Source organism: Pantherophis guttatus, chromosome 5 (genome assembly GCF_059756535.1).
Source record: "Pantherophis guttatus breed Tessera chromosome 5, ASM5975653v1, whole genome shotgun sequence".
Lineage (NCBI taxonomy): Eukaryota > Metazoa > Chordata > Lepidosauria > Squamata > Colubridae > Pantherophis > Pantherophis guttatus.
In genome coordinates this window covers 92,039,827-92,058,060 of record NC_142067.1, presented here as the reverse complement: position 1 = coordinate 92,058,060, position 18,234 = coordinate 92,039,827, and the positions used below count along the sequence as shown (strand labels likewise).

The window sequence follows — 18,234 nt, the reverse complement described above, 5'->3', positions numbered from 1 at the left end:
TCATTCAATAGTGGAGACGTACTGAATGATGTCCAAATGACTTCCAAGCCAATGCACTCTTACTGAAGTAGGATACACATTACATACTCAAGAACTCCTCCCCCCTCCCTTACAGAGGAAAATCTTAAATAATCTGCCAAACTTTAACACACTTTTATAAAGATTTATATAGTCATACTCGGAAAGATTTCAAACCAGATCAGTATTTCTCAACCATGTCAACTTTAACATGCTGGCTGGGGAATTCTGGGATCTGAATCCACTCATCTTAAAATTGACAGTGATGTCTGATCCAGATATTTCTAACCAATTTTTCCCTTCCCCCACTTTCATAAGGAATGTAGGTTCCGTGTTTATGCAAACCATTCAGCCACACTATTACCTTAGAACATTGCACAATCACAGCCCACAGTTCCAGTCTCAAGGGCATTAAAAAATAATAGTAATAAATGACGTAAATTGAAGTGTGCCTTGCGAACACAAGCCCTGCCAATTCATATACTACAGAAGCCTTTGCCTGAAGCTTTGACAGTAACGGCTCTACGAGTTAGCTTTTTTTTTTTTTCTCCCTGTCCCTGAGAGCTTTTCTGTGTTTTTCATATACGAGCCTTCAGATCAGGGGTCTCCATCCTTGGCAACTTTAAGCCTGGAGGACTTAAACTCCCAGAATTCCCCAGCCAGCTTTGCTTTGCTGGCTGGGGGATTCTGGGAGTTGAAGTCCACCAGGCTTAAAGTTGTCAAGGTTAGAGACCCCTGTTTCAGATGATTTCAGCACGTTGATTTGGGAGACAGCAACAGGTACAGAATCAGCCCCCGAAAACACATCCCGAACTGGATCTTCATATGTCCCTTATTCGGAAATCAGCCTGGGTTGCTGCCTGCCTGACTTTTTTGCACTGCAGACGTGCATCCCGACTCATGCAGTCCACATTTACCGTATTTAGACACACTGTAAACCAGAGGTCTTCAAACTTGGCAGCTTTAAGACTTGTGGACTTCAACTCCCAGAATTCTCTACTCTATGCTATGCTGGCTGGAGAATTCTGGGAGTTGAAGTCCACAAGTCTTAAAGCTGCCAAGTTTGAAGACCTCTGCTGTAAACTCACGCCTCCCGATTCTCGCCCCACATTGACACCTGCGCTTCGGCCGGCATTTCCCGCCAGGTTCGAGCCGAGGAGGAGGAGGAGGAGGAGGAGCCGAACTGTCGGAGCAGACCAATCGCGCGGCTGGTATGCAAAGAAGCTGAAGATTCGCGGCGAGGCGCTGAGGCAGGAGATCCGAGCCGACTCCTCTGAAGGGAATGCGGATCCATCCCCTCGGGTCGCTCTCTCTGTCCCTTTGCAAAGATTGCTCAGGTGCTGATTTAAAACGGTGACTAAACCAACACAAATCCCAATGCGCTGCGCTCGTGTTGGGGAGGAAAACGAAGATTTGAGGACTCCGGATCCCCGAGGGCATCGTGGGATCTGTTTTGAAAGGAGCGGGTTTTGAAACTCTTCAGTCTGTTTCCTGGAACGGAGTGGCTTTGATTGATTGGTCCGCTCGCTTATTCGCTGTCAGTAAGTAACAGAATGGGGTTCCTTTTTCCTCTTTTGTTTTAATAATGATAAGATGAATGAGAAGAGTTGTTGGTCTTATTTTCCCTGATTACTCGGAATTAAATTCTTATTATGGTTTGTGTGAATGTGTGAATAGATTTGCCAGTTTATTTCACAAGGGGAAATCGGGAAATCTTGTGTTCTGGGATATTTCACTTTGCCATTGAAGCATTAATATGGCAAGGTAATAATAATAACAACAAGAATCGGAATATATTGCTTAATATTTTCTTTGCAATTTGATGCTTTCATTGGGTTACTCTACAATATTGACCAGTGTTCCACTTGCCCCTTCTTAGCAAACTTTCTTTGGGGAAAAAAGAATGGGCAAACATTCAAAGATGGAAGCTGTATGTGAGATGCTCTTTGTTAGGGCAACTGCACAATAAAAGATCCCTTGAAATGACCCTGATTCCAATTAGTGATTAGAAGCCTCAGATTCTTTGGGTGCTTTCTGAGAAACTCAACTTGCGTTTGATCTGGTCCCCAAATTCTGCTGAGCCATAACATGGCACATTTGATTTTAGCAATTAAGCAATTTAGAAATTAAGCAATTTATTGAAATGGGTTAAAAATTCATAGTGGCTTATTATAGTTCAATGTATGAACCTGGTCCAAAAGCCTATAGCTTTGTCCTGTCATTTGACAGCACCCACCTGATCTTGGATGGGAAACCACCAAGTAGCAATACAGGTAGCCTTTGACTTATGACCAAAGTAGCACCATAAAATTTGTTGTTAAGTGATGCAGTCATTAAGTGGGGAAATCACCTGACTGTACACAATTTTACAACTTCTTTTTTGCCATAGTTGTTAAGCAAGACTTCACATTACTGTGACTTGCAGCCTTCCCTGCTGGCTTTCCCATTGACTTGGCTTGTTGGAAGCCAGCGGGTAATTCCATGATCATGGGATATCGCAGCCGTCATAAATGTGTGACAGTTGCTAAGGACCCGAATCACAATCATATGATTGCTGGGACACTGCAACAGTTTTAAGTGTGAACACCGGTTGTAAGTAACTTTCTTCAGCACTGTTGTAACTTTGAACAGTCATTAAATGAATGGTTGTGAGTTAAGGACTGCCTGTACTAAACATCTGCTAAAAATAATGACTATATGGACAATATGTACAAATGTAGTGTTTGTGGACCAACAGCCCTATGAAAAAACTACCAAGCAGAAAACATTACCCCATCTACACTGACAGGACAAGCAAGTTTATATAAAAGAAAGTGAACCCAATTCTGTTCCAGCACTGAAGATGTTATCTACTCAAGCAATTAAACATCTGCATGAAAACAACTCAGCTCAGAGAGCACCAGGACTCCAAAGGACAATTCTGAGCTGCATATATTCTCTTCCTTGCCAGTTCCCCACTGACATTGGGGTTTCCCATATAGGCATCAAATGCTTCAGAAAGCATAAGTAAGAGAAATTTGCATGCAGACAAACCTCTACCCAGGAACAGCTGTTCTTTCTGCATGAATGCCTACAATAGCATGTCCACAAGTGTCAGATACAGACTCCAGTAAATGGCACAACTGGATGGAAACTGGCAAAGTGGGCAAAAAATAATAATTATAATGATCATGGATGTGCATCTTATATTAAAAAATAATACCAGCAAACCATAGATAACATCAAGGAGCAACTGATGTCCCAGAATTATGTCCCAGAACATGCAATGTTGACAATTGCCATCAAGACTACATTTCTAAGGCCAGCTAGAATGAGGAAAGCGGAGCTTCAAAGCACACTGCTCAAACTAAACCCCAGGAGGAAAGAGATACCTGAATCCGACTGAGTTGTCAACTTGTCCAGCTGCCCACTATTCACGACAAAACACAACACCCTACACAAAGGCTTCAATTATAACATACTGTAAATGATGTCAATTAGAATTTTTTGCAGCCTTGGGAACAGCATTTAAAACCACAGAAGTATCACAGAAACCCAAGAGAATGTAAGACAGATGATCATATCAGAGACATAAGAACACAGAACTAGAGCCAGTTCAAAGCAGAGGACAGAGCCACTCTCAAAAACCCAAAGAAAGACCAAACCATCATCATCCTCCCAGCAGACAAAGGCGGTACCATAGTTATCATGGTCAGATCACAAATGGAATAAATACCAACCCAGTGCAGAAACTAGATGACCTGATCAAGAGAACCCTTAATGAGCTAAACACAAGAAGTCCAATCATAAAACAACAGTGGCAGATGAAAAACAGTGAATCCATCCTTCCATATTTCCATGAATACCCCAAATACACAAGCCCAATATACCTCTTTTGAGGGGTCTTTTGAGTGCTAGTCTAGAACTGATGATGTTGCCTAATTTGGGTAATGAAACATCTGCAAGAAAACTACCAAGCTCAGAGAGCACCAAGCACCTCTCATTTCAACCCTGAGCTACAAATATTCTCCTTTATTGATACTTTTTTATCCAACTGTATCCAACTGTATTGTTATACCAGGGTCACCAAAGTACAACACAGGTAAAGAATGGCTTGAACACTTCACAGAAGGGAGTGAATGTTCTATCAAATCCTCACTACAGGACCTCCAGTAATGGAGGAAAATGAGATATGGTTTCATTCAGTATCATAACGCTCTTTACATCCATAGATCCAGAACTAATGAAAGAATCTATGGCAGCAATACTACATAGCACACCTAGCCTTCAACTAAGGTTGTATTACCCACAAAAATGGACCTTATCAACCTCTGCCTCTCTACCTACTTTCAGTTTGATGGGCAAATATGTCAACAAATCAGAGGAACACCCATAGGATCACCACTCTCAGGAGTCATATCAGAGACTATAATGCAGCATCTAGAAACTATAGTACTCCCACACAATCAAAAGAATGGGACTGGAATGTAGACGATACCTTTATCATAATAAAAAAAGAGACAATTAGAGAAGACACATGAAACCATCAATAACATCTTCAAAGGGATAAAATTTACAAGGCAAGAAGACGACAACCACACGCTACATTTTGACATCTCAATCAGCAAAGAGAATGGTAGCAAATTAGAAACACAAGCCTATCAAACAAGTGCTCCACCATTAAAATAATAACCCAGCTTTGTAAGAACATTATTCAGAGGACCACAAGCACACTGCAGCAAGTTGGAGGAAACAGACACCAGAAGGAGGAAGCAGACTACCTTTACATTTTCCAACAAAATGAAAAAGGTTGCACTAATGCTTCAGGTTGCATCAATGTAAACAATGTCCTGAATATACAGATAAAAAAATAGATACGTTTTTCCATATTTAACTATTTTAATTAGTTAAAGTTTCTGTCAATATGGGAATGGGACTGTTAGCTCCTTGCTGGAAGGACATTGACTCTTGATGGCTGGGGTGATGGAAGCTGTTGTATAGCACATCTGGGAGCCACCAGTTTGCAAAAAACAGTTGTAGAAATTGCTTGGATTCAACTTCTTTATTTAAAAAAAAAACATAATTTTTACAGCTGACAGTTCCAACTGCTGGGTCCTGCATGAATATTGACATACTGCATGCATGAAGGTGTTTTTGAATGTAGAGCATTTCTTTCTTTTGTTTTACATGTTTGGATCCAGATTGAGAAGCGATGTATTTCCAGGGGGGGGAAAAACAATTTTTAGTAATGATTATTATTTCTAGATAAAATTAATTGCATGTGGTTATATAGATATGAATCAAATTGATAACATTCTTACTGCTTTAACCTGGGTATCTGTGGAAGAGATTGTCTATGGTGGAGTTATTTCTTTGGCTCAAAAAATTCATCTGGAACAACTTTTAGTGCCTACCAAATCTGGTAGATTTCTCTTTAATCTGCAACCAGCTGATTCCATGAAAGTGTATGATAACAGGAATATGGCACATCAAGATAATTTCAAGATCAAGAAGGCTGTATCTCTGTGATACACTCCTCTAACAATTGTATTTTTAACTGACAGTTTATGGGGGCAGGAAAATGACCCATTTAAGAAACAATAAGCAACACTCAAGAGGATTATATAAAAATAGGTCAATAGAGGAAGGACCTGCAACAGATAATCAGGCTGCATCTGTTTACATCTTGTAGACTCTGCTGGCAAAGCCATAAAATATCTATGTGGCATGAGGTTAGATTCAAGGGAGCTTGTTGAACAAAGTGCATGACATAAATTAGACTACACTGAACAAGAGCATGCCTTCTAATCAATTTCTCCCAAATTACAGATATTTAATCATATTGGAGTTTGTAGTATTTGGTTTTTTTGTAGCTCAGTGAAAATATACAATACTATACAGTGTTTTTACTCTGACCTTGGACAACATAAAGTAAAAATATCAACAATATGAAATTAACAATTGCAATATGTATTAATAGAATTTCTATGGAAGGTTGTGACAGATATGAACATCTGTTTAATTTAGATTATTCTGTAATCCTTGGGGATGGTATGTTCAAATCACAGAACCAGTTAGTTAAAAAAAAACCTAGTATCTTGGTTAAGAAACCAAGTCTAGTAGTAAAAAATTGTCTGTGCTTAAGTGAACTACTTTGGCGGGGGTGGGGTGGAGTGGGAGGAGTTGTCCCTAGTTTCTCATAGAAAACCATCAGTTCACAGAAACCCACCATTTGGAAAACCAATTGAAAATGATTGTCTGAATCTTTTGTTAAGAAATAGCTCTGTTTTCGCTGGATAGTTTATTCGTGTGAATTGGCTTTGGAACCAGCAATACAAATATTGATCCTGATTATGTGGGTTCAGCTTATCTTGATCTATCTATTGGATTGTCACTGAAGGTTATGTCTCCATGTGTATCAGTTATAGAAAGGAGTTGGGCCGATGATGTTATTAGGATGACTTGGGATGATGATATTACTAATTCCTTGGTACTCAATTGCGTTGAAACTCATTGAATTTGATACTCAATGCATTTTGACTTGAAAATTTTGTCCCAGCACTTGTTTGTTTGGTACTCAATGCACAAACTAGAAATTGTCAGTGTCACCTGCCTTGTGACTCATTACATTATTCCTTATGGAAAAAATTAGTTTGGTACTGATCGTTTTTTATACTTATCATGCCTCCCGGAACCAATTAATGATGAGTACCGAGGTACCACTGTATTACTTCCTTTACCACAGCCCACAGGGCAACTGTCTCTACGTTTTGTGATACAGCTCTCAGAAAACCTGAGGAACAGAATCCATGACCATCTGTGTGTGTGTATCAAAATCTGCAAGATGGTAAGTGTGCCATCACAATCCACATTCTGCCCCTTTTGGACCTGTATTATACATATAACAAAATAGGAAGGGCTTGGATCATGAGGCCTTACCTGTTTTCAACCCTCCCCCCTTCCACACACACAGCGTGGACATCACTGATGCTGAGCCAGAATCGTGTAAAGAGTAAGGAATCTATAGGTTATAGATCTAAAACTGGGAGGAAGACACCAGAATGAGAGTTGTATAAATTAGCAATTATTGTCCAGTATTTTGGAATTACGGTTGTGATCATAACTCAACCTGATTTTTCAACATTTTGGGGAGTAGAATTATGAACAGCACAGTTTATAAATGAATGCTGCAGTCATTAAACAAATCCATATCCCCAATGATCTTTGCCAAAATCAGAAGTAAACATTGGAAACAGGCAAAAAAGTCACAAAATAAGCATGGGGTGCTGCAAACGGCCATAAAAGATGAGCTGGTTGCCAAGCACCCCAAATGCAATCACATGACTGCGGGTGTGTATGTGCAGTCATTGTAACTTTAGAAATAGGTTGTAAGTAGTTCTGGGCAGGTTTGTTATCACTTCAATCTTTCTCCCCCCCACTCTACACACAAACACACACACACACACACTATTTTGAGTAGCTTGCACTTGAAAAGCAAGAAACAAAGAACTGGGAAACAGATTATGTACACCCAAAAGAGAAAGCTCTACATAGCAAGAAAAACACCTTGTGTCTATTCCACTTCAAGACCTTGGGAGAATAGCCAGGTTTTGAAGGATTTTGAGAATGTCATCTGGATGGGCGACGTGAGGATATTGGGTGAATTAAATTTGCACCTGCAGAACAGAGTTAAAACCATCTTTTTGTTTAGACCTTTTTCTAGGACATTATTTAAAATGGGGAAAAGGAAGAAAGAGCCAAAAAGAAAATCCATTAACCTGGGCAGTGAAGCTGATCAGTGGATGTCTGTTTTACCAGAAAGTCTTTGGGCTGTACCTCTCTCTAATCTGTCATTACCAGGTAAGTAATGCATTTTGAAACAAAATTTGGATAATTGGAAAGAATTGTTTAAACACAACACAACACAACATAACATAACATAACACAACACAACATAACAACATAGCATAGCGTAGCATAGTATAGTGTAAGGTAAGGTAAGGTAAGGTAAGGTAACGAAATGTAATGTGACGTAACATATTTAGCATTACTTTTTCAACTTCTTAATATTTTTGTAACACATCTCTTCAAAAAGTGTAGAAATAAACGGTGGATTTGCCCAGTGCCACAGATATATCTGCGTGAACTTTAGAGTTTTAAAACATTATATTGTGTTCTGTGCATCTTGTCAAAATGTATCTAAAATAAAAGGATGTTAGTGAAATCCAAGCTTTAAACCACCTCTTGAAGAAAAGAAAATCACTAGGGCCACACAAGGATTTTTTTCTTTTCCTTGCTCAGTCTGTAGTGGCAACCCATCCAGTTGGATGGGTGGGATATATCCTTCATTCCATTGAATCTGAGAATCAGATAGAACTTTTTTTTTCCAGTTTAGTTTTCCAACCTCTATAAACCCTGATTTAAAGAAATGCATAAGACTTTCCAGGATAGCTTTAATTGAACCCCATGAAATAAAAGTTGTTCTAAATCCATCAATCTCTAAATTAAGGTGTGATGAAAATCACCCCCATTGGGATGATGCTTCAAGAAATACATTAAAGAAGAACCCAAGAAGATCACACTGAAACAAATCCTTGCACCATAAACCTCCCAAGGGATGACTGGTGCCAGAGGTACAGCACACCTGATCCATCCAGGGAGTTCTTAGGTAGCATTTACCATATTTGTTACAAAGATTAAAGAAGGATTGTTTTAATGAAGAGAAATGTGTTTTACCTTACTTTAACATTACAAAAGAAGTCATCCTTTCTTGATGATTACCTGATCACATGCCACTCCTTTGCTCTCAGGTGAGATGTATTATTTGTATTTATTACTTATAATAATCTTTGACGGTTTGCTGGGAATTATAAACAAACAAACTCAAAGGGCAGATTTAATGGATCACTAGGTCTGTTTCTGCAGTCAGCTTTCTCTGGTTACCTTAGAGTAAGAAGAGTTTTAGAGTGAAGTCTGGTGCAGTGGTAAGATTTGAAAAGGCTGACAAATGATTAGGATTAGGTTGACTTTGTCTTTAATCCTATATAGGTAGTCATGATGCAATGACATATTGTCTGGATAAGAAGTCAGAAGTCAGTGCAAATGGATCCAAATTGTTGCAGATACTGGATAAACATATGCATTGCATAGTGCACCCTATTATTTTGAGATGGTCAATAACACAGGTAAATATTTTTGGATTTCCCACTTTGTCTTTTTGAAGATTTGTTTTTACAACATTAAATTTGCTTATACATAATACAGGTATCATAAGAAAGAGCAAAATCATTGGATGAAAGTGGTCTATGTTCCATTTATTTTGTGTTAGAAACATTGTGGGTTTTACCAAAGACTTGTAGACTGCAAACCAAAACCATTGTCTTCCAAAAACTATTTTAAATTTATGAAATGTATATCATTGAAACATAATTAAATATATCTTTCTTTCAAACATTTTGGAAACCTTTGTTGTTGTTTTTTTAACTTTTCAGGATCTGACTGTGTTGGAACAATTGGATGCTGGAATTAGGTATTTTGATTTTAGAATAGCTCACAAACCTGATGATCCTTCCATGAAATTATACTTTGTTCATATGTTATATACAACAGTGGAAGTAGAGGTACGTTTTCTTAACTGAATTCTATTGAAATCATTGTTTTAAGTGAAATACACTATTTAAAAAATATGTGTTGTGAAGTGTCCCTTCTGTGCAGAAACCCAGATTTTTGGTAGTAATATACTTCTGGCTTTTTTTCCTGTTCTGGCAGAATGGAGACTAATGTCATTTATGTTATCAGAATTAGAAAACAACTATTTCCTTTCTCCCTAAAAGCTAGATATTGATCTCTCATATAGATAACCCATTACCGTGAACAACTGCTTTTGGTCCAGAATCTCCATTTTGACTTCTTGTCCAACACCATAATATCTAGAATTCTAGAAATATAAACATTTGCCATTTTGCATTCCAGTTTTATTGTGTTATGTTAGGCATTTTTAGATTTATTTGTAGATATTTTTAGATTTTTTAAAAATTTGTGAACCAACCTGAAGTTTTGTTCACCAGCATAAAACATAATGGGGAAACTAATGTTGGAAGCAGGAATTTCCTGTAGTTCTGTCAGTGATTTTTATAGATTGTATCCATACCATGTGCCACCATTTTGCAGCAACAAAATAAGCTTAAACTCTCCACCAAAAGTAATTTTAAAGTATCCCAAGACTGAGTTATAGAAATAGAAACCATCTTGTGAAGAAAGAAAACCTTTTGGAAAATTGGATGGCAGATTTTGTTACAATATTATCTTAAATGAACTAGGAAAATGCCAGATTAACTTGCTAACATAAAGGCATGTCAGATTTGATAGATACTGCAAACACTGTTCTGCTATATATGTTAAGAGTATCAGTCTCTCACTGGTTCCAAAGTGAGGTTGTCTTGCTTGATTATTTGCTTCAAAATATGTATATTGGGTTGCCATTTTTTGTGACAGGAAGAGTTATCTGTATTGTTCAACTCATGATACCTTCTGAAGGCTTAAGGTAGTACCAAGCCACTAAATGACTAAGAATAATGATAAAATGTATAATGTTGACAAAATTGTAGTTAATGGGGCTTTATAGCAAAACAATGTTGGCCTCTGATATTGAGGTTGGAGAGAGTCAGGAATAGCTGAGACCAGAAATGTTAGCTATGCTTATTTCTGTTAAAATTGGTGATGATTTCTATATGAAACATAAATACGTGTTACTTATGAACCAAAACCTTTGTGATTACAGTATTATCTAATGCATAGATATAGAAATTTTGAAGATGCAGTTGAATTTGACATGGTTTTCAATGATGAGGATTAGAATTTCTAGTATTATAGAAATACTATAATAGTATTTATATAATACTACTATTATAGAAGTATTATAGGATCAATACTTCATTTACTGTAGCTTCCATTAAAACGAATTTAAATCAACCCATAACTAATTTGCCCCATTGATTTCAATAGGATATACATTAAATGAAGTTGGTTTGGATAAAAGCCAATGCATTTCGTCAGGAAGTGGCCAACTTTCAAGATATGTATTTCCTGATAATCACTGCTTGAATCAACTCCAAAACGTGTGCTTAGTAAAGATTCAGAAATGATCATATTCACTTAGGCATTCATGCCACAGCAGCTCTGTGTCACATCCAGTTACATATTTTGCTCTGTTGTAAAATTATTAAGATTTCACAGTGCACTGAACAACAATTATAGCATAAATTCCTACTTAGTTAAAAAAAAACACCCAACTCTTCTGAATAACATGACTATCTTTAGCAAAATTCATTTGGTCATGCTTTTATGTACCTTCTAGGTGCAAACAATTTTGAACAATGTCTTCAACTTTATTTTTTAATAGATTTCAGCATTGTTAGGCTGGAATATTCTCCCTCCCTCCCTCCCTCTCTCTCCCTCTCCCTCCCTTCCTCCCTCCCTCATCATTTTGCAGCACATTTGACAACTGATTTTTGAGGATCAGGTCAAGAAAGTGACTCCCAAATGTTTGGCCAAGGAGTGTTTTGCACAGGAATATTCTGCAGAATATCAACAATCTGTTTTTTGTTTTTTTTATTTGATTTATATGCCGCCCTTCTCCGAAGACTCAGGGCGGCTTACAATGTGCTCAGCAATAGCCTTCATCCTTTTGTATATTTATACAAAGTCAGCTTATTGCCCCCACAACTGGGTCCTCAATTTACCTACCTTAGAAAGGATGGAAGGCTGAGTCAACCTTGAGCCTTGGCGAGATTCGAACCCTGCAGTAATTGCAGGCAGCTGGTCTTAATAACCAGCTTAATAACAGGGTGCCTTAAACCCCTGTACTACCAAGGCTCTTTTTTTTTTTAGGATCAGGGCTGGAATTAAAGAGCACACTAACAATTCTGGAGAAAAAGAGTAGTGCTGTTCCTGTCTCTTTGGATAATGTTATTTTTAAGAAGGATAGCCTTTTTTAACATAATAATTTTCAGTTTGTTGGATTACAAATACTTATAAAACATGGAAATTGAAGCTAAGCTTTCTAGGAATCACAATGTAGATAATATTTCATAGTTATGGTAACATTTAGCTAGATTTTGTATGGTTTGCTAGAGGATCACTACCCATTACAACTTTATGTATATCAAACAGGAAAGAATATGCAAATAGCAAGTTTCCAGTTCACATGGAATATCCTGTACAACGAACATTTCCAGTTCTGATAGTATAATAAATAGCATTGAGAAATTTACCAATTATAATTGATTCATTTTCCTTCTGTCACAAAGCCATGTCTCACACTGCATGTTATCAATCTTACATTGATTTTTATAGGTTGTTCTGTGGGACATTTTACGATGGTTGAGAAACCATCCTTGGGAGGTTGTTGTTCTAGCTTTCAGAAATTTTGATGGCTTGGATGAAAATCATCACAATCATTTGGTCTCCTGCATAATAAATAAGATCTTCAGTTCCAGATTGTGTCCTAGAAATGTGAGTTGCTTAGAAAACCAAGTTTTAAGATTTTGAGTCTATGAGATTACTTATATTCACTTTCGTATGGTCAGATATTGTATTGAGGGAATATGGAGTGATCATATACAACTCTGAGTGATACTGTAATACTTGGCAAAATTTGAACAGTTCCTGGATAATACTAAATGACCCCTGCAGAACTTGTCCAATAGAGTTCATCACAGCTGTATCCCAAATCTGTTTGATATGAATAATAGAGAGCCAGTTTACTCTAGTGGTTTAGGCATCAGGCTAGAAAGTGGGAGTCCGTGAGTTCTAGTCCTACTTTAGCTATGAAAGCCAGTTGGATGACTTTGGACCAGTCATTCTTTCTCTTAGCCCAACTCTCTTCACAAGGTTGTTGTTGTGGGAAAAATAGGAGGAAGGTGTGTTGCAGTGGTGGGTTTCAAATTTTTTTACTACTGGTTCTGTGGGTGTGGCTTGGTGGGTGTGGCATGGCTTGGTGGGCGTGGCTTGGTGGGCGTGGCAGGGAAAGGATAGTGTAAAATCTCCATTCCCACCCCCTCCAGGGGAAGGTTACTGCAAAATCCCCATTTCCTCCCGATCAGCTGGGACTTGGGAGGCAGAGAATAGATGGGGGTGGGGCCAGTCAGACTTTTTACTACCGGTTCTCTGAACTACTCGAAATTTCCACTACCAGTTCTTCAGAACTGGTCAGAACCTGCTGAAACCCACCTCTAGTGTGTTGCATATGTTTGCTGCCTTGAATTATTCGTAAAAATAATAAAGGTGGGATATAAATAAATGATATGCAAAATGTTATCTTATTCTTCCTTTCAGGTTATCCCAACCCTACGCAATATGTGGTCAAATGGCTACCAAGTTATTGTGTCTTATGACGAAATAATTCAAGTGATACATCATAGTGAATTGTGGCCTGCAATTCCGTACTGGTGGGGAAATAAGGATACAGCACAAAAGCTTATTGAGGTTTTGGAAAAAAGGAAGCAAAGTGGGCGTCCAGGTATTTGTCCCTTCTGCATATATGGTGTATATCCTGAATCAACTCCTGAGTCCCCCTCCATTAGCATTTCCACATATATCCACCAAAACTCAGCAACCAGCTTTTGTGATGATGGGCCCAAAACCAGAAAAGCCAAGTAATCTTCAGTTTATGAGGATTTGCTTTAGGTCTAGTGGTCAGATCAAGAGGAAGTCACCAATGTTCCTCTGTCCATAATGATATTACTCCAATTTGATGAGATTTCCTGCAGCCCATTTTTTTTTTTGGCTGGAAACAAGGTTCCAAAATTTTCACATTATTCAGAAATGTGTTTCTATCTTTGCAGTTAGATGGATACACAGCATATAGAAATATTTTTTATATGAAAAAAGCTTTAATATGAGCAGAACAACATTTGATATACTGAATAACAAGGATGTTGAAAACAACTGTTTTAATTTCTGTTGATTTGGGGATACTCAGCCAGACATTTCTAGACTGAATTTGGGATTCATCCAAAATAAGATGTAAGAAAGGTATGCTAGTTCAGTATGCTAGTTCACTAGCTGACTGCTGACTGCTAGTTCAGCAGATCAGCGGATCAAATCTCACTGGCTCAAGGTTGACTCAGCCTTCCATCCTTCCGAGGTGGGTAAAATGAGGACCCATATTGTTGGGGGCAATATGCTATTTAGTATACTGTCTTTGGTGTAAGCCGCCCAGAGTCCTCTGAGAGTGGGCAGCATAGAAATATGACTAATAACAACAGTATATTCTTTCTGCCCCTTAACTGCAAATCACCTGAGGGATGTTCATAATGCGTATAGTTTGCAAATAAAGCGAGTTACCATATCCTACTAAAATAAATGGATGAGACATTCCCTTCTTTGGAAAATTGTTGGTAATTGTTACAAGAATCAAATAACAATTCTTATTCCTGTTTTTCCTCCTTCCAGATGGATTATTTGTCGCAGGAATCAATCTTACTGCAGATTTAGGATATATTTTGAAAAATATAAACAGCTCTGTTAAAAAAATGACTCTGAAGGCTCTTCCATTCCTAAATTTGTGGGTAAAGAAACAGCATCCTGGATCAAAAAAGGACTGCATTAACATCATTGCTGGAGACTTCATAGAAAAAAATAATTTTGTGGAGAATGTGATAAACCTTAACAGCAAACTGATTTTACAATAATTCTATTTTGATCATGTTTTGAAAGGAGACGATGGGACTAACTGCAGGGATAAAGTAGGATATAATACAGCAAATAATTCACCTCCCTCATATTTTTAACCTGCAGTTAAGTATTTATTTAAAAACTGTATTTATGCATCACTAGAAAATGTCATAAGGTTTTTTTTAAAAAAAATATTTTATGGAAAAAAATGGTTTTCCTGCAAAACGTGCAGCATCTACAGAATTTTGAAACGTGGAGAACTTTGATCAACTAGTTAGTACTGTATGTTTGACTACCTCTGTGCTGTCCCGCTCACTTGCACGCACATGTAATGGTGCTTTAGTAGGTTTATTAATGTTTCCTGGCAATTCCCTACACCAAAACCTCAGAATGTTCCAATTAAGTCCAGCCAAAAGCAGACTTATTTTAGTCCACAGAGCAATGACCAATGAGTACACAGGGCACTTGGAAGTTTCCCAGGCAAGATAAATCCACCAGGTAAAATTAAATCCACAACACAAGAGGGTTCATGAAGCAAGAAAAATCCAGAGTTCACAAGGCATGATCCAAAGTCAAGGCATGGTGTCAGTCCAAAGCAAGGTAGGAATTTCAACGACCAGGAAACATGTAGCTAAGGAATGAACATCATGTCCCCACCATTGTTTTCCTGTTGTTTGGCCTGTTGTGCCAAAGAGTGCAGCCCACCAAGAGGGATGAGGCTACCTCCTCACTGCTGACCTTCACTGCTCTTGCCTTTTCTCTGTCCTTCTTGGATCAGGTGCAGAAGGCAGTTCCTCATCATCACTAACAGGCTGCAGCTGCATGCTTTTCCCACCTGAGGCCTCAGGGCTGCCATGCTGCAGCTGCACTTCAGCCAAACCCTTTTCAGCCAGCTGCCTGGAGCTTGACCAACTCCCCTCCTAATATGGCTGGACTGGTTCATCCTCCTCCAAACTGACATCTGGAGAGGTAACTGGTAACACAACCAGGGGAGTCATCATACCATCCAAGATCATGCTTGAAAAGAAGTTGTGCATTATAGTAAGTAATGCTTTTCTCATATACACTTGTGTCATGGCCCCATCAGATCCCGGTTCAGAGGAGGAAGAAGAGTTGGAACTGGGACCATCCGACAGGGATGGCACATCTCCTCTCGAATGCTTGGAGAGGCCAGGGGCTGAGAAAGCTGCTGCCCCAGATATCTCAGGCATTGGAGGAGGTGGTCAACTGAGTGGGAAGCTGCCTGCCCTCACAAACATGGGGGAGGATTGTCTGCAGACAGGCAGTGGTGTTGAGAGGCAGTAGATCCCCTTTGATGAAGAACAGTTGCCTCCCCCACTCAATCCAAGGGCATGGAGAGTGGAGCAGAGGCAAACTCAAAGGAGGTCTGTGAGGTTGCTTGCAAGAAGTCACCCTGCCAGAACACCCGGCTTGGGTTGAATTAAGCAGAGGCCAGGAAGAGTGCCTTTGCTAGGAACAATTGTTTGCTTTGGCATGCACTTCCCTGGCCTTGGAAAAATTCTGGTTTGATTTCTGTTTCTGCCTGTGGACTGTGACCCTTGCCTCTTAACTCTTAACCTGTGGGCTTCGACCCTTGCCTCTGGACCCTTAACCTTGTCCTGTGCACCTGGAATCTTGTGGACCTTGTCTTGTGGATTTGCACCTTATTTTTGGACTTCCTCTCTGCCTTTGTGATTCAGCTCTGGTGATTTTTGGCTTTTATTTGTGGGACTGTGAGTGGCTGCCTTCAGGGAAGTTTGGGGTGGAGCTTTGCTGAATGTTGTAGGTCAATTTTTTGTGGACTTAACAGAGCAATAAAGGAACCCATTGAAACCTGCCTCTGCCTCGGTGACCTGGGTCATAACAACTTGACAAATATGAGTTAGTACAAAGAACGTAGACAAAGCTGCAATATAGTTAGTTTTGGTTCAGTCATTGTGATTTACAAACTATAGTTTGGCTTAGCATAACATATAGAGCCACTTCTGGTTAATTGACAAAATTGTAATATAGCACGGTAAGTAAACTCAAACCACTTAGTTAAGTCAGTATTTTTCAAACTTGGCAACTTTAAGACATATGGACTTCAATGCCCAAAATCTCCCAGCCGGCAGACTGGCTTGGGAATTCTGAGAGTTGAAGGTCACATGCCTTAAAGTTGCCAAGTTTGAGTATTATTGAATTGTTTATGCATGTAGCCCAAAACCTGTTGATGTTAAGTAGTACCAGTTAGGATTTTAAGCAAGCTTTTATTTGTAGGGTCCAATAATTGTATATGGGATCTTATGTATGCAAAGTTTTTACTACAAATGAGCTACATTTCCTGAGCTCTGATGAACTCTTAGGAACAAAGGAGGGAAGGCTTAGCGTGTCCTTTTTACATACAGAGGATAATCATAGGCAGAATTGAAAATCTAGCCAAATGACTTGAATGTAAATATAATTAAATCTTTAGTGGCACTAACTCTATACTATAAAACCGTGTTTAAAGAGGCCAGAGGCTTAGCAGTATGCAAGATGCAGAAAGCAAAACACATTGATTGTTAATTCTATTTTTTAATTTCTCTCAGGTTTGGCTAACCTTTTCAAGTATAAAAAGGGTAGGATTCCAGGGTATTTGTTGCTGTATTAGCAGCTGTAAAATGGAAAATTGTATTCAACTTTCTATAATTGCAGCTATAAAATGAGAAAGAAAAATCTCTGGGGCAACCAGCTCTAAATTTTAAGTATTTATTTGGCCAGCACTTTTCAGTTCAAGGTCACACTTGGTTTATGAGTGATATACTGTGGATAACACTCCCCAAAGTTGGTACCAGGATAAAAGCCACATTTAAAACCAATTAATTTGTATTAATAGTACATTAGCTAAAGTTAATATTATTACTTCTTGTACATTTAATCATTTTCCTTTTGTGTAGCAGTGAAACATAGAATTCAGTAGTGATTTCTGGAGGAATGCCAAGGCTGCACATGGAACTCTGGAAGTTATGCCCCTACATTGTATTCTGTAACTGCAGATGGGTTTCAGTGGTTTAAATTTTCAGGGGGAGAAGGGTGGGGGCTAAAAAAACATGCAAGGAATTAGCCCAAATAAGAGAAGTAGCAATGATGGATGAAGGTCTAGGATAAATTCTGGTTTGGTCAGTTAGCTGTACAAGAAGTTCTCAAAGCCAAGGTAGAATAAAGCTTCAATAAAATATACAATATTTCTACAATTAACCATCATAGAGGGTGATGGAAGGTCTGCTCAAAGTGGTTCAGAGTTAAGAATTTAGTATAACATGCAGGTGCAATGTGGCTGAAATCAGTATTTTTTTTGGTTAAATTATATTCTATTTTATATTCTTAGGTTGAGACTTTATATAAATTTTATGTTGACATAACAGTAAATGCTACTTATATCTTAATATACCCAAGGTTGATCTGGTCGTGATGTAAGTAGTAGACTGGTAAATTAAGTATTAATATTAGGTTTATAGCCCTTTCTTCCTCCAGCAGAAGTTAGTTTACATGGGATGACCCATCAGTTTATCTCCATATTTTGATCTTATAATATGGTGA

General features: G+C 38.4%; 1 protein-coding gene across 4 annotated transcripts; it reads left to right on the top strand.

Annotated features, from left to right (window-relative positions):
• The first annotated feature begins 1,241 nt into the window (after positions 1-1,241).
• Positions 1,242-16,510, top strand: PLCXD1 (phosphatidylinositol specific phospholipase C X domain containing 1). Of its 4 annotated transcripts, none has more exons than XM_034431403.3 (7): positions 1,242-1,559; positions 7,709-7,857; positions 9,046-9,182; positions 9,489-9,617; positions 12,352-12,510; positions 13,333-13,516; positions 14,452-16,510. In XM_034431403.3, exons 2-7 carry the CDS (start codon positions 7,734-7,736, stop codon positions 14,688-14,690), a joined length of 972 nt encoding a protein of 323 aa, XP_034287294.1. In that variant the 5' UTR covers positions 1,242-1,559; positions 7,709-7,733; the 3' UTR covers positions 14,691-16,510. The 4 variants fall into 4 exon arrangements, with proteins under 4 accessions (XP_034287294.1, XP_034287296.1, XP_034287295.1 ...); XM_034431405.3 differs by having other exon boundaries at positions 1,503-1,555; XM_034431404.3 differs by lacking the exon at positions 1,242-1,559 and adding an exon at positions 6,715-6,844.
• Positions 16,511-18,234: the final 1,724 nt, after the last annotated feature.